Source organism: Panthera pardus, unplaced genomic scaffold (assembly GCF_024362965.1).
Source record: "Panthera pardus isolate Hobbes unplaced genomic scaffold, ASM2436296v1 HiC_scaffold_18, whole genome shotgun sequence".
Classification (NCBI taxonomy): domain Eukaryota; kingdom Metazoa; phylum Chordata; class Mammalia; order Carnivora; family Felidae; genus Panthera; species Panthera pardus.
The window spans coordinates 2,449,414-2,468,664 of record NW_026526743.1 but is presented as its reverse complement, the minus strand read 5'-3'; the positions used below and the strand labels follow the sequence as shown (position 1 = coordinate 2,468,664).

The following is a 19,251-nucleotide window of genomic DNA, read 5'->3' as shown; positions in this document are numbered from 1 at the left end:
GCTAACACCGTAGGCAAACACACACACACCAGAAAACTACTGTGGTGGGGGCTCTTGCTGCAACTTTCAACTGCCTCCCCCAAACCCACCTGCTTTTTAATCACTATCCTGAGGTTTCCAGTTTTGTTTTGGGTTTTGGTATTTTGTCTAGAATGTATAGTTATCTGCAGGGAGACGGTTGTTAGAAACCTAATGCATCATACCATAAGCAGAACTGCTGGTTGGTTTTGTTTTGTTTTGTTTTAATGTTTACTTATTTTGAGAGAGAGAGAGAGAGAAAAGAAAGAGCAAGCAGGAGAGGGGCAGAGGGAGAGGGAGACAGAGAATCCCAAGCAGGCTGCCACTGTCAATGCAGAGCCTGATTCAGGGCTCGAGCCTACGAACTGCGGGATCATGACCTAAGCCGAAACCAAGAGTCGGATGCTTAACTGACTGAGCCACCCAGGTGCCCTTGTATTTTCTTTTTAATAGACCTTAGTTAAAATTTTTTAGGACTGGAAGTGGGGAATCCTAACTCTCCAGGTTAGATGGAGAGTCAGGGGCCCAGGGACAAAGTCAGAGAAGGCCAGATTTTATTAGCAAAGTCCAAAGCTCTCCTAGGAACACAAAAGGCGGCTCACTTGTTCCAGAGGGAATGGAAACACCTAAAGTCACCTCTGTGGCCTTTTCCCTCAGAACCAAGGTGCTGAAGCCCTGCAACTTGGCAGAGTTGAGACTCAGAGCACCTGGCGAATGAGGTCCAGGACTGAACCTTTGCCACTGGCGAGCTGTGCCCCCTCTAGCAAGCTAATACCCAACTTGAACTGGTGCTCCCCACCCAGCTCCAGTAATCCCACCCTGCAATGGTGGCTTCTGGAAGGGACAGATTTACTTTTCATTGTTTATGTTGTTTTTTCTTCCTTAAAAAGACTGCATGTCTTTGTAAACCTTTCAAGTTCTGCACTACGTGCCCAAATGATCTCTCCGAACAACAAATGACATGTAAAATGCTACCATGCTAGTCTTTTGGAAGGAATCAACATCCCAAATGCATTTATACACTCCCTGATGTCAGACTTTGGGAAGTCTTTCCCAAGTGTGTCCAAAGGAAACCAGCTCAATGTCACTCAACAGCAGACTGATTAAATAGCTTATGGTTCAGTGTGGTTTTGGAACTCGGTGCACAATGCACTGACAAGGACCTCCAGGACAGAGAGAAAGCAAGATGCAAGAAAAGCTAATGCTACATGTGCGTAACAGTAACTAACACAGAGCGATGGTCACTCGTCCAAGGTCACATAGCTACATGGTAGGGTCTGCATTTAAACCTACCAGTCTGATTTAAAAGAAAAAAAATTAAAAAAAAAAGGGGGGGGGTGCCTGAGTGGCTCAATCGATTACGCGTTCGACTTCAGCTCAGGTCACGATCTTGCAGGTTTGTGGGTTTGAGCCCCGCATCAGGCTCTGTGCTGACAGTTCAGAACCTGGAGCCTGCTTTGGATTCTGTGCCTCCCTCTCTCCCTCCGCCCCTCCCTCACTTGTATGCGCTCGTTCTCAAAAATAAACATTAAAGAAAAAAACTTAAACCTGCCAATCTGGAAGGATTCACTCTCCAAGGCTGCCAAAGGTGACCTCTGGGAGGTAGATATGAAAAAATCCCCGAGTTTGGCAGTGGGCAAGGGGGCAGGGGCAACGACAACTTTTCACCCCTATGTATGTGTTGCTTGAATGTTTTACTACAAGCTTAAAAACAGAACCTACCTGTCCTTCTGGATCGAGATGAAGGCCCTCCCTCAACTCCGGGCCTGCCTGATGGTTTTCAGAGGTGACCACTAGGTCTCAGGACCTCGTGAAGGCAAAACCTGAGTCAGTGACAAGCAGCGGTGCAACTAGATGGTGTCTGCGAAGTGTCCTGCGTAGAAGCCTCCCCGTCAGCCCACATTCTGGCCCTTCCCTGGGGGAGGCTGTGCCCTCATCTGCAGTATGGGCGTCCACCCCCGCGGGGTTCCTGCGAGGACCACTTTAGCTAAAGCACAAGTGCTGTTAAGGGTAGGAGGCAGTCAGCGTGGGGAGGTTAGCCATCAGTAGGCTCTTCTGACCTGCCAACCGCGACCTAAGCCTCCATTTCTCTATCTGAAAAGGGCAAACTGGACATACCTCAACAGACAGACACGTTTGGATTTACAAAAAAAAAAAAAAAAAAAAAAAGCCAGAAACCGACAAAAGGGGTCTGCACTGCAAAGGGAAACCACAGAACGTAGGGCTCTGATGGGACCGAGAGCTTTTTTTATTGTTGTACTTTTTTACCTTTGCATGTGTTACTTTTCTGAGTAGCACCTGTTCCACTAGAATGTTCTGAGGCTTCGACACATTAAGCACTTAACAGAGTTTGGCTACTACACATACCACAAACAACAGAAGTGGGGTGTGGAGTGGAGAAACCTGGCAGGCCCGAAGTCAGCCCACTTCCTTTCATTTGGCAACTCTAGCATCCCAAAAGTATTTGTTACCTTTACAGATTAAAAAAAAAATTAAGTTTATTTATTTTGAGCGGGGGAGGAGCAGAGAGAGAGACAGGGAGAGAGAATCCCAAGCAGGCTCTGCGCTGTCAGCGCAAAGCCCGATGCAGGGCTCGAACTCCTGAACGGTGAGATCACGACTTGACTCAAGATCAAGAGGTGGACGCTCAACTGACAGAACCACCAGGGCGCCCCTACCTTTTACAGATAGATTAGATCCTCCTTCCCAAGTAGGCTAGAAATCTCCCGGAGGGATTAGAAACCACAGGATAATCATTGTGCTCTTCCTGGAGACTTGGGGAAATCCATTTTTATGGTAATACTATCATGTAATCTGGGAGAATATGAAATGTGAAGATACGAGAATAAAGACGTTTCTCGCCTGAGGCTGGCAGCTTCCAGCACCACCCCTAGATTCCCGAGGGGTCCATTCTGGATGACTCAATTTCTGCCACAAGGGGTACAGAGGTGAAGTCTGAAACGCGTCAGAAAAGATTCTAGGATGACAGTTTTGTTTCTATCCATCCAGACCCACCTGCTCCCCCTTGTGACCAAGGCCCCACATTACCAAGCTCGAAATTTCAAAGAAAGGGTATTTTCACACACTGATAATTGGTGCCCCTAATTTGACACTGACAGGGTGCAGAAAGGGCCCCCCCCAGAAACACAGCCCTAGTCTCCCCTAGGGAAGGGCAGAGGTGACCAGGAGAGTCGGGGAATTGAGTTGCCCCTCCCTGGGGAGACCATTTTTTTGTTCTCTCACTGTAGCAGGACGCAAATATGAAAGGAGCTGCTGACTGGATTTGTTCAAACGGGCCAGACTCACACCTCACACACTTCTACATTAAGGGAGAAACCCGAGGAGGGTGACGAGAAGTGGAACATACTCAGGCTGCCGAGTCAAGACAAAGCCGGTGTCTGAACCAATGAAAGCTCTGACCTCTACCAGCTGTGGGACTCGAGGCACATTACTGAAGTGTCATGGAACTTTACAACGAAGCTGGGGCGCCTGGGTGGCTCAGTAGGTTAAGTATCCAACTCTTGTTCTCAGCTTAGGCCACGAACTCACGGTTCGTGAGTTCAAGCCCCGCATCAAGGCTCTGTGGTGACACACAAGGTCTGCTTGGGATTCTCTCTCCTCTCTTTGCTGCTCCCCCCTTGTCTCGCTCAAAATCAACTTTAAAAAATAAAATAAAACGAAGCTATTGTGACTGTGAGTCTGCACAGTGCCTGGTACACAGAGAATCTAAACAGAAGGCAGCATCAGTATCCCCTCTTTTACTTCTTTCTTCTTTCCCGTCAAATAGAATTCTTGTCACTGAGACCAACCGCTATGGACCTGAATTATTCAAGAGACAGGTGGAACCAGAAGCTTCTATGCACTCTAGAATTTGAACAATCTAATTCTTGATGCATTACCCAGTAAAACAGTGGCAGGAATGGGGATGGAGGGGAGGAATCTCTGAGTCACATCGAAGCATCCAGTAAGATTTCTTCAGGTTAAAAAAAGCAATTGGTAGGATCACTTCCTGTCACAGGAAGATGTTTATAATGTGGAAGAAAAACAAATCCTAAAGCAAATAACTTTATTTCTATCATTCCTTTTTAAAGAACCAAGGAAATATAGAAAATATAAAAAAACCACACAAACAGCTGCAATTCAGGGGGGAAAGGAAGGACTGACGGGGCCCTCGAAAGCAACAGCCTCCAGGATGGTCTGAGCTGCATCGGGGATGGGGGCTCCGAGAAGACGGGCTCTCACATCCTAGCTTGGACCCCAGTAAATCAGAACCCCCAGGGGCTGGGACCCCGGCACCTGCCTTTTTAATACAAGTTTTCCCATTAATACACACTTTGCAAGGTCTCGCCCTAATGCCCGAGGGAACTTTGGTAACATTTCCTCTCTTCCAAAATCCAGGCTGAAACCCAACTAATCCTGAACTAAAGCTCCAGAACGGCACACCAGATGGCACCTGTTGTTTTTCGGGATCTCCGACTCGAGGAAATACATCCCGCCTGCCACGTCGTTTCCGCTCTAGGGCACCTGTCTGCATTTGGGACTGTGGCTCCACTAGTGTTTCACGGGGCCCGGCCTTACTCCCCACCTGGAGTCATCGTCTTCTTGTCTGTATGACATCAGGCGGGGAGTAAGTCCAAGAAGGTGGTGAGAGGATCCTAAGCGATGGGGCGTGCCGCTTCTGGGCGGGCGTCTCCCGCGGGGCCCCAGAGGCCTGGCGACACCCGGACAGAGGGACGCATCACAGGGGGCTCTCTGGCGATGCCCAGCGAACAGCCCCGGACGGTGCCGGGACGGGGGCGGCCAGTCCCCACGCCCCGCGTTTCGCAGCTGCTGGCCCTTGCAAGTCGCGCGTCTGCACAACCTCACTGCTCCCAGGAGGTGGTGTGGACCGGTGCAAAGACTTCAGCTCTTCCCTCGCCTGGAGCCGCCTTCGTGGGGGGAGGGGACGGGAAGGCGCGGGCAGGCTGCAGGCTAGCGTCGCCGGGGCCGCCAGATCTCGGTTCACTTGGGGCCAAGGCACTCCACAATCCCATTCCCCTTCATGCCGTCAAAAAAGAAGAAGTTGTTGTGAGGAGGGTCCCTCTGAGACAGGGCCTGGGGAGAAGAACAAGAAGAGGGCTCAGCTCAGATGCCTTCAAACGGATAACAGGGCGAGAAAAAGAAAAAAACCTCAAGCACTAAGATCTTCTAAAACTGCGCAGTTTGGGCACTGGCTCTCAAAGGAGGTGATTTTGCTTCCCGGGGGCTAACGGGCCATGTCTGACACATTACTGTGCCTGCCAGGCTTCTGCTTTGTCCCTTACCAGTCGGGGGTCTCGACAAATCAGTTAGCCTCGCCGAACCCCGTTTTCCCATGTGAGATGAAAACACTACCCGTACTGTCCTAGGCTTAAAAGAGATGATGTGCCTCAACTGCCTGAGAGTACACTCCACGTGCAGGGGCCTGCTGGCCATGGGCAGCAGTAATTATTTATGACTGTCCAACTGAGAAAGGAGGCAGCTTGTCCCGACACGGTGCAGGCGGCAGCCGTCATCACCTGTGGGGCCACACACTGATGCGGAAGCAGCTCTCCTATGAGGAGACACGTTGCCTGCGATCTTCTGCATGGTGGGCCGGGGCTAAGATCCAGAAAGGCTGGGAGGTACCATTTAGCCATGGAAATGGTGATTATTTTGCGAGGCTAACAGAAGTACACAGCACATTAAAAAAAAATTTTTTTTTAATGTTTTATTTTTGAGAGCCAGAGCCAAAGCATGAGTAGGGGAGGGGCAGAGAGAGAGAGAGAGAGAGAGAGAGAGAGAGAGAGAGAATCCAAAGCAGGCTCCAGGCTCTGAGCCATCATCACAGAGCTCAACAAGGGGTTCGAACCCACAAACCGTGAGATCATGACCTGAGCCAAAGTTGGAGGCTTAACCAACTGAGCCACCCAGGTGCCACACCCCCACAGCACCTTTAATATGTTTTTATTTACTTTTCAGAGAGAGAGACAGAGAGAGAGAAAGCGAGCATGCGAGAGAGTGAGCACAAGCTGGGGAGAGACAGAGAGAGGGAAACATGGAATCCAAAGCAAGCTCCAGGCTCCAGGCTCTGAGCTGTCAGTACGGAGCCTGACATGGGGCTCAAACTCGTGAATCGCGAGATCAATCACCTGAGCCGAAGTCAGACGCTCAACCGACTGAGCCACCCAGGGGACCCCACAACACCTTAAAGATGGGGCTAGCCCTCCTGAAATTACATGCTGAATCATGTGTACTAGAGGAAGGACTCATACGTGTCAATGACTTTTCTCAGAGGTTCTTAATCAAAAAGGACTGCCATTTAAAGACATGGACATGATCCAAGCAAAAACCTCTAGGCAGGAGCACCATGCCTGTCATTCTTAAAGGACCTTTTTTACAAGGTTAGGAACACGCTCGAAATATCTTGAACTTCTCTCTGAATTGGGCACTAATCCCAATCTGTCTCTTCATCTGTAAAATGGGGTAATTATACCTACTTCAAGTGCTTGTTCAACCATCCATCCACGGAAACCACCTAGAGCATCCACCCCTGTGCCAGGTATCGTGTTAGGTACTGAGGATTCCGAAGCACGGTTAAGACAGAGGTTCGCTTCCCTGCGCACACATACAAAATGGCAAATCGACAGCACCTGCCTGGTATAGTTTTTGGTGAACATGAAACACGATCAAGCTTGCAATGCGTCTGGCCCGTAATAAATTCTCAAAAAGTGGGAGGTGCTATTATGAACAGGAGCCAGGGGGTCTCTCACCAAACCGTGAGGAGATCCCAGGCACTCAGCCGGGTGGAAGGGCCCAAGAGCCCACAGTTAGAAGTTCTAGACCCTAGAACTCAAGTTACAGGAGGTGATACAACGGGGCCCGATATGGCCGCCGCCGCCATACTGCAGGCAGGGAGGCCTAGCAGGGACAGCGGGAGACAAAGGAAGGACGACTTACACCTAGGGAAGCATGACGGGACAAGGGACGTGGACGGAAGATGCAGTGTTTGGAATGATGGCAGGAAGGAAGAAAAGAAGAGGATTCCAAGGGAAGAGACTTACGTTCGCCCCCCGCCTCCTAACATTTATTATTATGGGTGGTCAGATGGTCGTCAGGAGAGAAGGGGGGAAGGTCTGCGGCCCTCAGATTGTGGAACCCTGGTGCCAACCGGCTGAAGGCAATACTGTGTTAAGTAAGGGTGGGGTGGCAGGGACAAGACACCAGGCCATGGGGTGAACACGGGGCAAAAGGTAAAGTGCTTCCCAAGCAAGATGGGGGTAGGGGGAGATTCCAAACACACCCAGCAACCAAGAATGCAGAGTACTCTGGCCGTCTGGGATAAACAGAAACAAGATGCGGGCAACAGCTGTCCCCAGCAGGCAGGAAGGAGGGGGCTGCATTAGAGGTTAGGACTGGGACGCAGGGAAGCCACTGCAAACAATGGGGTCAAGGCCAGCTGCCCCGACCCCTAATCTCCATCCCACGTGAAAAACCCAGGGAGCAGCTTCTCGGCGGGGGGTACAAAGTGTGGCCGAAGACACAGAGGCGGTGTCCCGGGTCCATGCGGACAGCACCTGAAGCACAAGGGCCGAGCGGGGAGGGGCACAGGCTCCGAGGCCAGACGGCCCGGGCTCGGATCCTGGTGCCGCCATTCTCTGCGCCTCGGCTCCTCCTCTGTGCCTCGGGGGTCGCACCAGTTCCCACCTCCGAGGGTTGCTGTGAGGAAGAGATGAGCACATCCACGTGAAGAACGTGGTCCGAGTGAGGGTACAGGGTGGGCCTTCGATACGTGCTGTTGCGGTGTTGTCACGGTAACAGGTTACGGAAACGCGTCTGTTCCCTTAGGATTCTTCCATCGCCGCCCTCCTTCCCATCCAGTCTGTCTACAGGCAGCTTCCCAACCTCAGCGCGGGCTTCTGGGCAGCCCTACCAACCGACCGGGCGCACACACCACGATTCTCACGGCAGTCTGGGCTCACCAGAAGGCACGAGCGAGGCAAACGGCGCGGCCATCACATCCCTCTCTTCTCCCTCTACCTCCCTGGTGCTCGCCCTGCTCCCTAGGACACAAGAGGCGGGGGGGGGGGACACAAGAGGGTCTGAAGGAGAGAATTTGGTTCAGAGAGAAGGACCAGGAAAGAGAAACAAGAGCCTTTAGAAGACGGTGGCAGGACCATCAGACTCAGTCAAGTGTCTCCAGAGCAGACGTACTGACTTCAAGACAAAGTAGCGAGAGTGGGGTCTCCACACGCCTCTCCCGAGTTCCAAGATGACGTGTGAATGGGCTCGGAAAATCATTTAACGAGGCACGATTCCACTCCAAGAACAAAAAGGACAAATCATCACCGCCAATCTACTGAAGCAGTCAAGGACCTACAAAAGGCAAAGTGAACGTCTTTGGGCGAGTATCTAAGTCCCAAAGAAAGCATTTGGGAATATGCTAGAATTCTGACAACCCAAATGTTCCAGAAGAGACTCAAAACGTTGTGCTAGTTACCAGTTACGGGACCCCCAGTTGACTTCCCTTCCGAGAGGGATGATGCCACCAAACCTAACGTTTTCACAGGTCACCTTCTGCAGAGCTCCATGGGGCTCCCAGCACCGTGCACACGCTCCCCTGGTACCGGATGCCCCCTTCTGAATAAACACCCATGGCGTGCGCATTAACAAGAAGCTCCGATGCCACGATCGAGGACAAAGAAACACCGCGTGAAGTAGAAGTTAAGGGCACAGGTCTTGGAGGCCCATCTCCGGGCCTCGATGTCCTCCCCTTACACGGAGATCACGACAGTACCATTTCACAGAGCTGTGAGAAGCAGAATACGTGACAAGGGTCGGAAGCACCACGTAAGCAATCAGTACAGTCAGGGGACAGTGGCAGGTACACCTGAAGACACTATGCCCAGCTCTGGGCACAGCACAGAGCAGACACTCAAAGACCATTTGCTGAATGCTCATCGGGATGGGCGGGAGAGAACAAGATGAGGTAGAAAAGGGAAGAAAGGAAATAGGGCACGAAACAGGGATGAATGGGGTCAGAGAAACCAGGCAGTTCTCTAAGGCAGTCATGGTTCTTTCGGTTGGCACTCTGACAAGGTCACGGTGGACCAATGACCTGCTCCTCGGGGACTCTTTACCTTCACAATTTCCTGGGCCAGGATCCCTCCAACCACTGCACACACGGGGGCCATCTCAGAGAAGCAGTACCTACAAGAAAACACAAATAAAATGGAGCCCTGAGGAACAGGAAGGCTGGTAGGACATCTGGCAAAGGTCAGGAGTGGGCTTGCGAGAATGAAGACATCTCCTACCGGGAGGAGTCCATCCACACGGCAATGGTAATGCTGGCACCTAGGCGTGAAAATGAAATCTGGTCCAGGAGGTTAGCTGGGAAAGACCTCTGAACCTTGGCAGGCAGGAATTGTTTCACAACATTTTTTGTTTAAGTTAAAGGAAAGACTATATCTGTGCTTCCTAAAAATAAGGTCAACAAATATCAGATGTTTCGGTGCCCCGGTCACATTCTCGCAATTCTCCTCTTACCCACAACGGGCAGTGGGTCCTATATGCTATTCCCAGACAAATGTCAGGGAGAAGGCCTGTGTTAACATGCAGGAGGCATGGGAAATCTGGGGCCTGAAACTGAAGCATGGGGACAGAAAGTCTTCACTCCTCCTATAGATACCAACCCTTCTGGACCGGGATGGGGCATCCAGAAGACAAATTTTGGCCCATACTGTCACCTGCCCCTCCAAATCACAGGTCCTAGGCAGTAAAACACTTTTCTACCACCTCTCCAGAGGAAGTGTGCTCTGCCAGTTCTCAGCCCTGAACACAAAGGCATTTTTCTTTTATTTTTACTTTTTAAAAGTTTATTTATTTTGAGAGAGAGAGTTTGAGCGCGTGCGTGGGAGAGCCTAAGTGGGGGAGGGGCAGAGAGAGGGAGAAAGAGCATTCCAAGCAGGTTCTGAACTGTCAGCATGGAGCCCAATGCAGGGCTCAATCCTAAAACCGTGAGAGCCAAAATCAAGAGCCAGATGCTTAACCAACTGAGCCAGCCGGGTGCCCCACAAACGTATTTTTTAAATGAGCAAAGCGGAACACAGAGAAGTTAAGGGGAGAGCTTACCCAAGGACCCCACCACCAGGAGACTACCTCTAAACTTCCCAGTGTGGTACACACTCTTCCTGATTTTTCAAAGTGCACGTATGAAACACACATAATCAAAAACCCAAGTAATATTATTCACTCTGCTCTGTAATCTACTGACTGATACTTCTGTTCCACACGGCAACACACATCTTGGCACAGGTGTCCAAATAATTCCTTTTGGCAAATTCCTAAATGTAGAATTTCTGGGTCCTGACACCCTGTGCCAAAATGCCCTCCAGAAAGTCTCTGCCAATTCAACTCGTGCCTACTGTGTGTGAAGGTGCACATCTCCTCACGGCCTGGCCGGGACTGACATTCCCGTCTGTGCAGCCACAGCGGTAACTTTGACTCCAGATCATCAACGTCCTTCACAGAACTATAAAACATATAGAGAACGATACCACAGAAAAACTAGTCACCCATAATCCCACTACTCAAAGACAATCAAATGTGGAAATAGGTTTTCTTAAAAAAAAAAAAAAAATTACACCTATACTCTGTGTGATACTGTACAATTTATTTATTTTTTTAGTGTTTGTTTATTATTGAGACAGAGCGAGACAGAGCATGAGCATGGGAGGGGCAGGCAGAAGAGGAGACACAGAATCGGAAGCAGCCTCCAGGCTCTGAGCTGTCAGCACAGAGCCCGACACCGGGCTCGAACCCACCGAATGCGACATCATGACCTGAGCCGAAGTCGGCCGCCCAACCGACTGAGCCACCCAATACTGTACAATTTAATATTTGCCCTTCTTCTCTTAAAAGTTTATCATCAGAGGGGCGCCTGGGTGGTGCAGTCGGTTAAGCGTCCGACTTCAGCCAGGTCACGATCTCGCGGTCTGTGAGTTCGAGCCCCGCGTCAGGCTCTGGGCTGATGGCTTGGAGCCTGGAGCCTGTTTCCGATTCTGTGTCTCCCTCTCTCTCTGACCCTCCCCCGTTCATGCTCTGTCTCTCTCTGTCCCAAAAAAAATAAATAAAAAACGTTGGAAAAAAAAAATTAAAAAAAAAAAAAAAAAAAAGTTTATCATCAGCAAAATGCTAGCAAACCTAACCAGCAACATGCAGAAAGGATTACACACCATGATTACATGGGACTTACAACCAGGAAAGCACGGTTGGTGTAACATCTGAAAAGTCAATCGATGTTAGTACTGCGTATTAACTGAATAAAGGGACCATAAACACACGATCATCTCAACTGACAGAGAGAAAAAAAAGCATGTGACAAAATCCAGCACCTCTTCATGCTAAAAACATGCAACAAACTGGGAACAGAAGGAAGTTCCTTCAATCTGATCAAGGGCTATGAAAAATCCACAGCTAACATCATACTTAATGGTGAAAGACTGAAAGCTTTCTTCCTAAGAATGTCTGCTCTTACCACTTCTATTTGACACTGTGCTAGAGGTTCCAGCCAAGGCAATTAAGGAAGGAAAAAGAGACACGACAGCCAGATTGGAAAGGAAGAAGGAATACATATTCATAGATAATATGATCTGGTATATAGAGAATACTAAGGTATCCAGAGAAAAACTATTTGAACTATTAAATTTATTCAACAAGGTTGCAAGACAGAAGATTAACATACAAAACGTATACTTCTATACATTAGCAATGAACATTCTGAAAATGAAATGAAAAACTTTCATTTATAATACACCACCCAACAGTATTTTTTTTTCAAAACAATAGAATATTTGGGAATAACTTAACAGTAGTTGTGTAAAACTTATATTCTGAAGACTATAAAACATTGTTGAAAGACATAAAAGACCTAAATAAATGGAAAGATATCCCACGTTCAAGAATTGATACACTTGGGGCGCCAGGGTGGCTCAGTCGGTTGGACGTTTGACTTTGGCTCAGGTCACGGTTTGTGAGTTCGAGCCCCGTGTCGGGCTCTGGGCTGACAGCTCAGAGCCTGGAGCCTGCTTCAGATTCTGTGTCTCCCTCTCTCTGCCCCTCCCCTCCTCACACTCTGTCTCTGTCTCTGTCTCTCTCTCTCTCTCTCTCAAAAAGAAACAAACATTAAAAAAAACTCTTAAAAAAATCAGAACACTTAACATCATTAAGGGGCCAATGCTCCCCAAATTAATCTATATATCTGGCACAATCCCAATCTAGCTGCCTTTTCTGTAGAAATGGAAAAATGCATTCTAAAAATTAACATAGGAATGGAAGAGACCCAGAATAGCCAAAACAATCTTGAAAAAAAAAAAAAAAGCTGAAGAACTCACATGTCTCAATTTTGCAACTCACAACTACACAAGTATAGTCATCAAAATACTATGGTACTGGTATCTATATGGACAGACACATAGATCCATGAAGTACACGTGATGATCCAGAAATAAAGAAATACATACATGGTCAATTGATTTTTGACAAGGGTGGTAAGACCATTCAATAGAGAAAGAAAAAGTCTTTTTACCAAACAATACTGGACAAGTGGGTCTCCACATGCAAAAGAATTAAGCAGGACCCCTACCTCACACCATGTACAAAAGCGGACTCAAAAATGGCTCACAGACCTAAATGTAATAGCTAAAATTACAAAACGTTTTTTAATGTTTATTTATTTTGAGAGTGAGAGAGAAAGAGAATCCCAAGCAGTCACCACTCTGTCAGCAGAGTCACATGCAGGGCTAGACCTCAAGAACCGTAAGATCATAACCTGAGCCAAAATCAAGAGTTGGATGCTTAACTAATTGAGCCACCCAGGTGCCCCTAAAACCACAAGACTCTTAGAAGAAAGCAGAGGAATAAATCTTCACGACCTTGGATCAGGCAATGGTTTCTTAAACGGTATCATACCAAAAGCACACATAAAAAAAGAAAAAACAGAATAATTGTATTTCATAAAAATTAAAAACTTATACTTCAAAGGATACTTTTCACTTCAAAGAGGGTGAAAAGACAACCCACAGATTAGGAGACAATTTTTGTGAATTATGTATCAGATAAAGGACTTGAATCCAAAGTGTACGGAGAACTATCATGATTAACAATAAAAAGATAAACCAATTAAAAAGTGGTCAAATGATTTGAACAGACATTTTGCTGAAGATCATACACAAATGGCCAGTGAGCCCATGAAGAGATGCTCTACATAATCAGTCACTAAAGAAATGCAAATCAAAACAACAGTGAGATAGGATTTATTGCCCACTAAGGCTAAATAACAGACAATAACACTTGTTGGCAAGGATGTGGAGAAACTGGAACCCGCACGAAGTGCTGGTGGAATGGTAAAATGGCGTGGCTGCCGTGGAAGACAGTCTGGCAGGTCCTCAAAATGTTAAACAGAGAATTACCATATGAATCATCAACTCCACTCTTAGGTACACACACCCAAGAGAGATAAAAACTTATGCTCACGCAAGAACACATGAATGTTTATAGTGGCTTTAGTCGTTAATTGCCCCAAACTGGGAACGACCCAAATGTGCTTCATCTGGTGAACAAACTGGTGTATCCATACAGTGGACTACTGCTCAGCAATAAGAAATGAGTTATCGACTTCATATAACATGGATGAATTTCAAGTGCACGAAGTTAAGTCAAAGAGGCCAGACTCAAAAGGCTGCATGAACTGAACAGATTCCATTTGTTACACTATTGGAAAGGCAGAACTGCAGGGATAGAGAACAGATCGCTGGGTGCAGGAAGGAAGGTGCTGCCCTGTTATCAAGACTCTACAAGAGAATTTTTACAATAATGACACTTTTCTATATCTTGACTGTGGTGGTTACATAACTCTATACCTTTGTAAGAATTCATGGAACTTTAAAACAAAACACACACACGCAACTCACATTACTATTTAACAAAAGATAAATTTTACTGTATATAAATTATTTAAAGATTTTTTAAGTTTATTCATTTACATCGTCTCTACACCTAACATGGGGCTCACACTCACGATCCTGAGATGAAGTCACATGCTCTTGTAAAAACACCATTGAGGAAACAAGTCTAAATAATAAAAATGAAACAAGAAAATACAAGCATCACCTCAAGAAACAATCAGAAGAACCCAGAAGATGGGTGGCCTGGACTCCTTAAAACAAAAAAGTGTGGGGTGCCCGGTGCCTGGGTGGCTCAGTCAGTCGGGCGGCCGACTCTCGATCTGGAGTCACGTCATGAGCTCACCGTTCCTGAGATCAAGCCCCGCCCATGTCCAGCTGCGCACTGGCAGCAGGGCCCCGCTTGGGATTCTCTCTCCCCCTCTCTCTACGAGAAATAAATAAACTTAAAAAAAAGGGGGGGGGGATAAACTGTTCTAGATTAGGAACTGGAAAGCTTTCTCTGTAATGTACGCGACAGTAAATTGTTTTGGCTTTATGTGCCATATGGTCCCTGTTTAAACTCTCTGAGTCTGCTGTCACAGAGCTGTAAAAACTACAAAAGCTACCACAGATAATACATAAATGAGGAGGTGTGGAATAAAACTTTATTTACAAAAACAGGTGGCAAGCACAGTTTGCCAACTCCTGAATTAAATGAGACACAGAATTGAAAGCAACTGATGCACTTGGATGTGTCCTTAAGGATTCAGCTTAAGTATCATGTCATCAGTGTCACCCCCCCCCTCCCCCCCGCGCCAAAGTAAAAGCAAATTATTAACGACTGAATCCAACTGAGTGGTCCGTTGGCATTCACCACTGGATGATTCTTTCCATTTTTCTGTATGCTTGACACTCTCTATAATAAACATCATTTCAACCTGCACACAGCACTGCATTGATCTGTGTCATTAACTCTTTAACGCCGTTCCAAGTTTTCTTTTAAATATGATAATGAATACCTTTTGTACATGAATTTTGCTCACATTATTTCTTAAAGGTATATTCTCAAGTAAATCAAGGAGAATTACTGGACCAAAGAGAGAACAGGATTCTTGATGCACATTTCCAAACTGCTTCCTAAAAAGGCTGTACTTTGGGGCACCTGGGTGGCTCAGTCAGTTAAGTGACAGACTTCGGCTCGGGTCATGATCTCACGGTTCATGGGTTTGAGCCCTGTGTCGGGCTCTGTGCTGACAGTGCAGGGCCAGCTTGACATTCATTCATTCATTCTCTCTCTCTCTCTCTCTCTCTCTCTCTCTCTCTCCCCGCCCCCCCTCTCTGCCCCTCCCCAACTCGTGCTTTCTCCCTCAAAATAAATGAACTTTAAAAAATATATATAAATTAAAAAAAAAACAAAAACCTTTTTCGGGGCACCTCGGTGTCTCAGTCAGTTAAGTGTCTGACTTTGGTTCAGGTCATGATGATCTCGCGGCTCATGACTTCGAGACCTGCGTGGGACTCTGCTGTCAGCATGGAGCCCGCTTTGGATCCTCTGTCCCTCCCTCCCTCTCTCTGCCCCTCCTGTGTTGGTTCTCTCTCTCAAAATAAATAAACTTAAAAAACAAAAAACCTTTTAAACAGCGAAAGTTGAATTACATGCACAAATTATGAATGTTCATCATAAATGTTTGCAATACTGAGAAACTATAAACAGCCTGAATACCCACCAATAAACTAATGGTTACATAAACAACCATCTATCTATCAAACAATGAAACATGAAGCACAAGTGAGGCTACTGATCCATATTTTTGCCGCAAACAGGTTGAACACATGCTGGAAAAATAAGGCTATCATAAGGAAAGTGTGATCTCATTTTGCTATTTAAAAAGTGAAAAAAATAGGGGTGTTTGAGTGACTCAGTCGACTTAAGTGTCCAAATTCAGCTCAGGTCATGATCTTGGGGTTCATGAGTTCGAGGCCCACGTTGGGCTCTGTGCTGACAGCTTGGAGCCTGGAGCTGCTTCAGATTCTGTGTCTCCCTCTCTCTCTGCCCCTCCCTCACTCTGTCTCTGTCTCAAAAATAAATACACATTAAAAATTTTTTGAAGGAAGGAAGGAAAAAGAGAGAGAAAGAAAGGAAGAAAGGAAAGAAGGAAGAAAAAAAAGGAAGAAAGAAAGAAAGAAAGAAAGAAAGAAAGAAAGAAAGAAAGAAATATAGGGTGCTTGGCTAGCTCAATCAGAAGAGCATACGACTCTTGATCTTGGGGTCTTGAGTTCGAGTCCCACACGGAGTGTAGAGATAGATCACTTAAATAAATAAAACTTAAACAAAAATTGAAAGGAAAATTAGAATAAATAATACACGGAGAAGTCTGTGAGGTGAAACCCAAAACATTAACAGTGGCCACTTCTCAAGGGTGGGACTATGGGCGATCTTGTTCCTCCTTTCAATACTTCCTGGCAAGGGGCATCTGTTACTTTCATAATCAGAAAAGCAATACAGCTCTCCGAAAGAGAATAAATAACAAAGGACAGTGTTAGAAATTGCAGAGATGAGGGCAATGGAGACTTGTGCACAGCTCTCTCAACTCAAGCGAGTGCACCCTGCTCAGAGCTGGCAGAGGACAATTTGTGAGGGCAGCTCAGCTGCCAGGCGGCGGCTCATTTCCTCGCCAGCGTCTCTAGCCCATGTCAGGCCATATCTCCATCTACCTGCACACAGACACTCTTCAAGAGGCCACCGGACGCCTCTTACTTAAAGGGCAACAGAGTGGGAGCGCCTGAGCACATGAGGACCTAGACAAGGGAAGGCAGTTTCTGCAAAGAGGGTGGGCAGGGAAAGAAAACACTCTGGAAAGAACACCAGCCGGCAGCCGGTTAGGCTGTGGCTTTTTCCTTCGGGAAGGCAAGGCCTGCAGTGCACAGGCAGACTGTTCTTTTTTCAGGCCGTTCTTCACTCAAGACGCCAAATTAGTCACTAAGCTGCATCCTCACAGCCCGGCACTCGGCGTCGGCCTTGCTTGGTGGCCCCGCGTGGCCCAGCCCCTCCTCCTATAACAAGCACAGAGCAGACGCCACTTGCTTCTTACACACTGTTCTTCCTCCAACAGACGCATACCTGGCTGTTAGCAGGACACAGGGACCCCACCCAGCCCGCGGTGTCGTGAGCCCCTGACCACACAGGGCCACCTTACACAAGTGCCCCGGAGACTGCTGCCTCTTTTTGGCCGACAGCTTGGCAGGTGGTTCAAGGCCCAGTGCCGGGCCTAAATTGGTTGGGCTTTGGTAGGGTCTAAATGAGGTTCCCGGCCAAAGTGAAGAAAGTCGGGACCAGGAAAGGGAGGGACCCTGATATACTCTATTGTTGAAAAGAAATCAAGGTAGTACTGTGTTGTTACCAGAAATTAGCAGTGTGGAAGATCTAAGTGAGATTTTGGCTGGCTGCATACTAAAACCTCGGGCAAGGGGCGCCTGGGTGGCTCAGTCAGTTGAGCATCCAACTTTGGCTGAGGTCATGATCTTAGGGTTTAGGAGTTCGAGTCCCACCTAGGGCTCTGAGCTGTCAGTGCAGAGCCTACTTTGGATCCTCTGTCCCCCTCTGTCTTTCTGCCCCTTTCCCACTCAACGTGCATGCATGCTCTCTCAAAAAACAAACACTAAAAAAATAAATTAAAAGTATGGGGTGCCTGGGTAGCTCAGTTGGTTAAGCGTCCGACTCTTGGTATTGGCTCAGGTCATGATCTTGCAGTTCCTGAGTTTGAGCCCCGCACTGGGTTTTGTGCTGCCATTGCAGAGCCTGCTTGGGATTCTATCTCTGCTCCTTACCCACTCTCTCACACACAGACTCTCTCTCAAAATAAATAAACTATAAAAAATTAAAGTAAAAAATTAAAAATAACACCATGGGCAAGTGATTGCATCTTTCTGAGCACTGGTTTCTTCATTTAACTAATGGGAAAATAAAAATAATAACGCACACTTCAAGCGATTATTGTGACAATTAAATGTAGCTGTACAGGTAGGTAAAACACAGAAAATCTTCAATACGTGGTGCTATTGTCATTAGCTGTTGAGCTTTATTATTTTTTTTTTATTTTTTATTTTTTATTTTTTTTTAAATTTTTTTTCAACGTTTTTTATTTATTTTTGGGACAGAGAGAGACAGAGCATGAACGGGGGAGGGGCAGAGAGAGAGGGAGACACAGAATCGGAAACAGGCTCCAGGCTCCGAGCCATCAGCCCAGAGCCTGACGCGGGGCTCGAACTCACGGACCGCGAGATCGTGACCTGGCTGAAGTCGGATGCTTAACCGACTGCGCCACCCAGGCGCCCCTGTTGAGCTTTAATTTAGCTTTTCCTCCCCTATATAATGGGTCATTGCAAAGGGAGACCATGTACATAAGACAACCACCACAATGCCCGGTACATAACAGCTGCTAAATTAAATAAACCCAATACAGCCACCATCGCTAGTGGTATAAGCTGGAGGCATTTTGGGCAGAGACAGCCCATTTTGGGCAGCGTCTGCAGAGACGCTGAAAGAATGACAGTGCGATGATCCCAGAACTGCCTGGAAAGGGGATCCAGACCTAGTCGCCCTCTGGACCTCTCCAAGCAAATCCTAAACCTGCTGAGTATCAGAGTAAAAGACTGGTCGTCTAGGGCGAAAGCATCCCAGGACCCAAGGGTGAGGTGCTAGGACTGTAGATGTCTTTGCTGCTGAGGGTTCGGACTGATAAGCTACCAATGGAGAATAATGGGGTACTAGCCACCAAATGATAAATTACAATCTTCTGACCCAGCCACTGCCTTTCTAGGAATAGATACTGCACTTACACCTGCACACATACAAAGCGCGACTCACAAGGTCATACGCTACGGCATTATGTGATAGCAAAAGCCTGGTCACAACTTGAGTCGGTAGGGGATGAGTTCAATAAACTATAGTGCGCCCATGTTGAAATACCACAGAGCTGCAGAAACAAGGGAGGGAACTATGTACTGATCTGGAAACTTCCCCAAAAGATGATATAAAGAGAAAGGTATAGAGTAATGTATATAGATTTTTTTCAATGTTTATTTTTGAGAGAGGGAGAGAGAGAGGGAGAGGGAGAGAGAGAGAAAGAAAAAGAGAGAGAGAAATAGACAATATGAGCGGGGAAGGGGCAGAGAGAGAGGAAGACATAGAATTTGAAGCAGGCTCCAGGCTCTGAGCTGTTGGCAGAGTATATATAGAGAGTATATATATAGTGTATCTAGATTTTCTATTGCCTTGAGTTTTCAGCCACGT

At 47.2% G+C, this 19,251-nt stretch overlaps 1 protein-coding gene and 1 long non-coding RNA gene across 4 annotated transcripts in view; both read right to left on the bottom strand.

Annotated features, from left to right (window-relative positions):
* Nucleotides 1–4,067: 4,067 nt before the first annotated feature.
* The window catches only part of SAE1 (SUMO1 activating enzyme subunit 1), a 73,200-nt gene continuing 58,016 nt past the window's right edge, over nucleotides 4,068–19,251 (bottom strand). For 2 of the 3 annotated variants that reach the window (XM_019425887.2, XM_019425889.2), the window contains 2 exons: nucleotides 9,156–9,225; nucleotides 4,068–5,112 (listed from right to left, as the gene is read on the bottom strand). In XM_019425887.2, coding sequence (XP_019281432.1) covers nucleotides 5,020–5,112; nucleotides 9,156–9,225 — 163 coding nt within the window. In that variant the 3' untranslated portion in view covers nucleotides 4,068–5,019. The remainder of the gene's footprint in view (nucleotides 5,113–9,155; nucleotides 9,226–19,251) is intronic. The other variant, XM_019425888.2, reaches the window with a different exon arrangement.
* On the bottom strand, nucleotides 14,602–15,541 carry LOC128777996 (uncharacterized). The gene is made up of 2 exons (XR_008423272.1): nucleotides 15,393–15,541; nucleotides 14,602–15,120 (listed from the first exon to the last, which is right to left on the bottom strand). It is a non-coding gene; the product is annotated as an uncharacterized LOC128777996 (long non-coding RNA).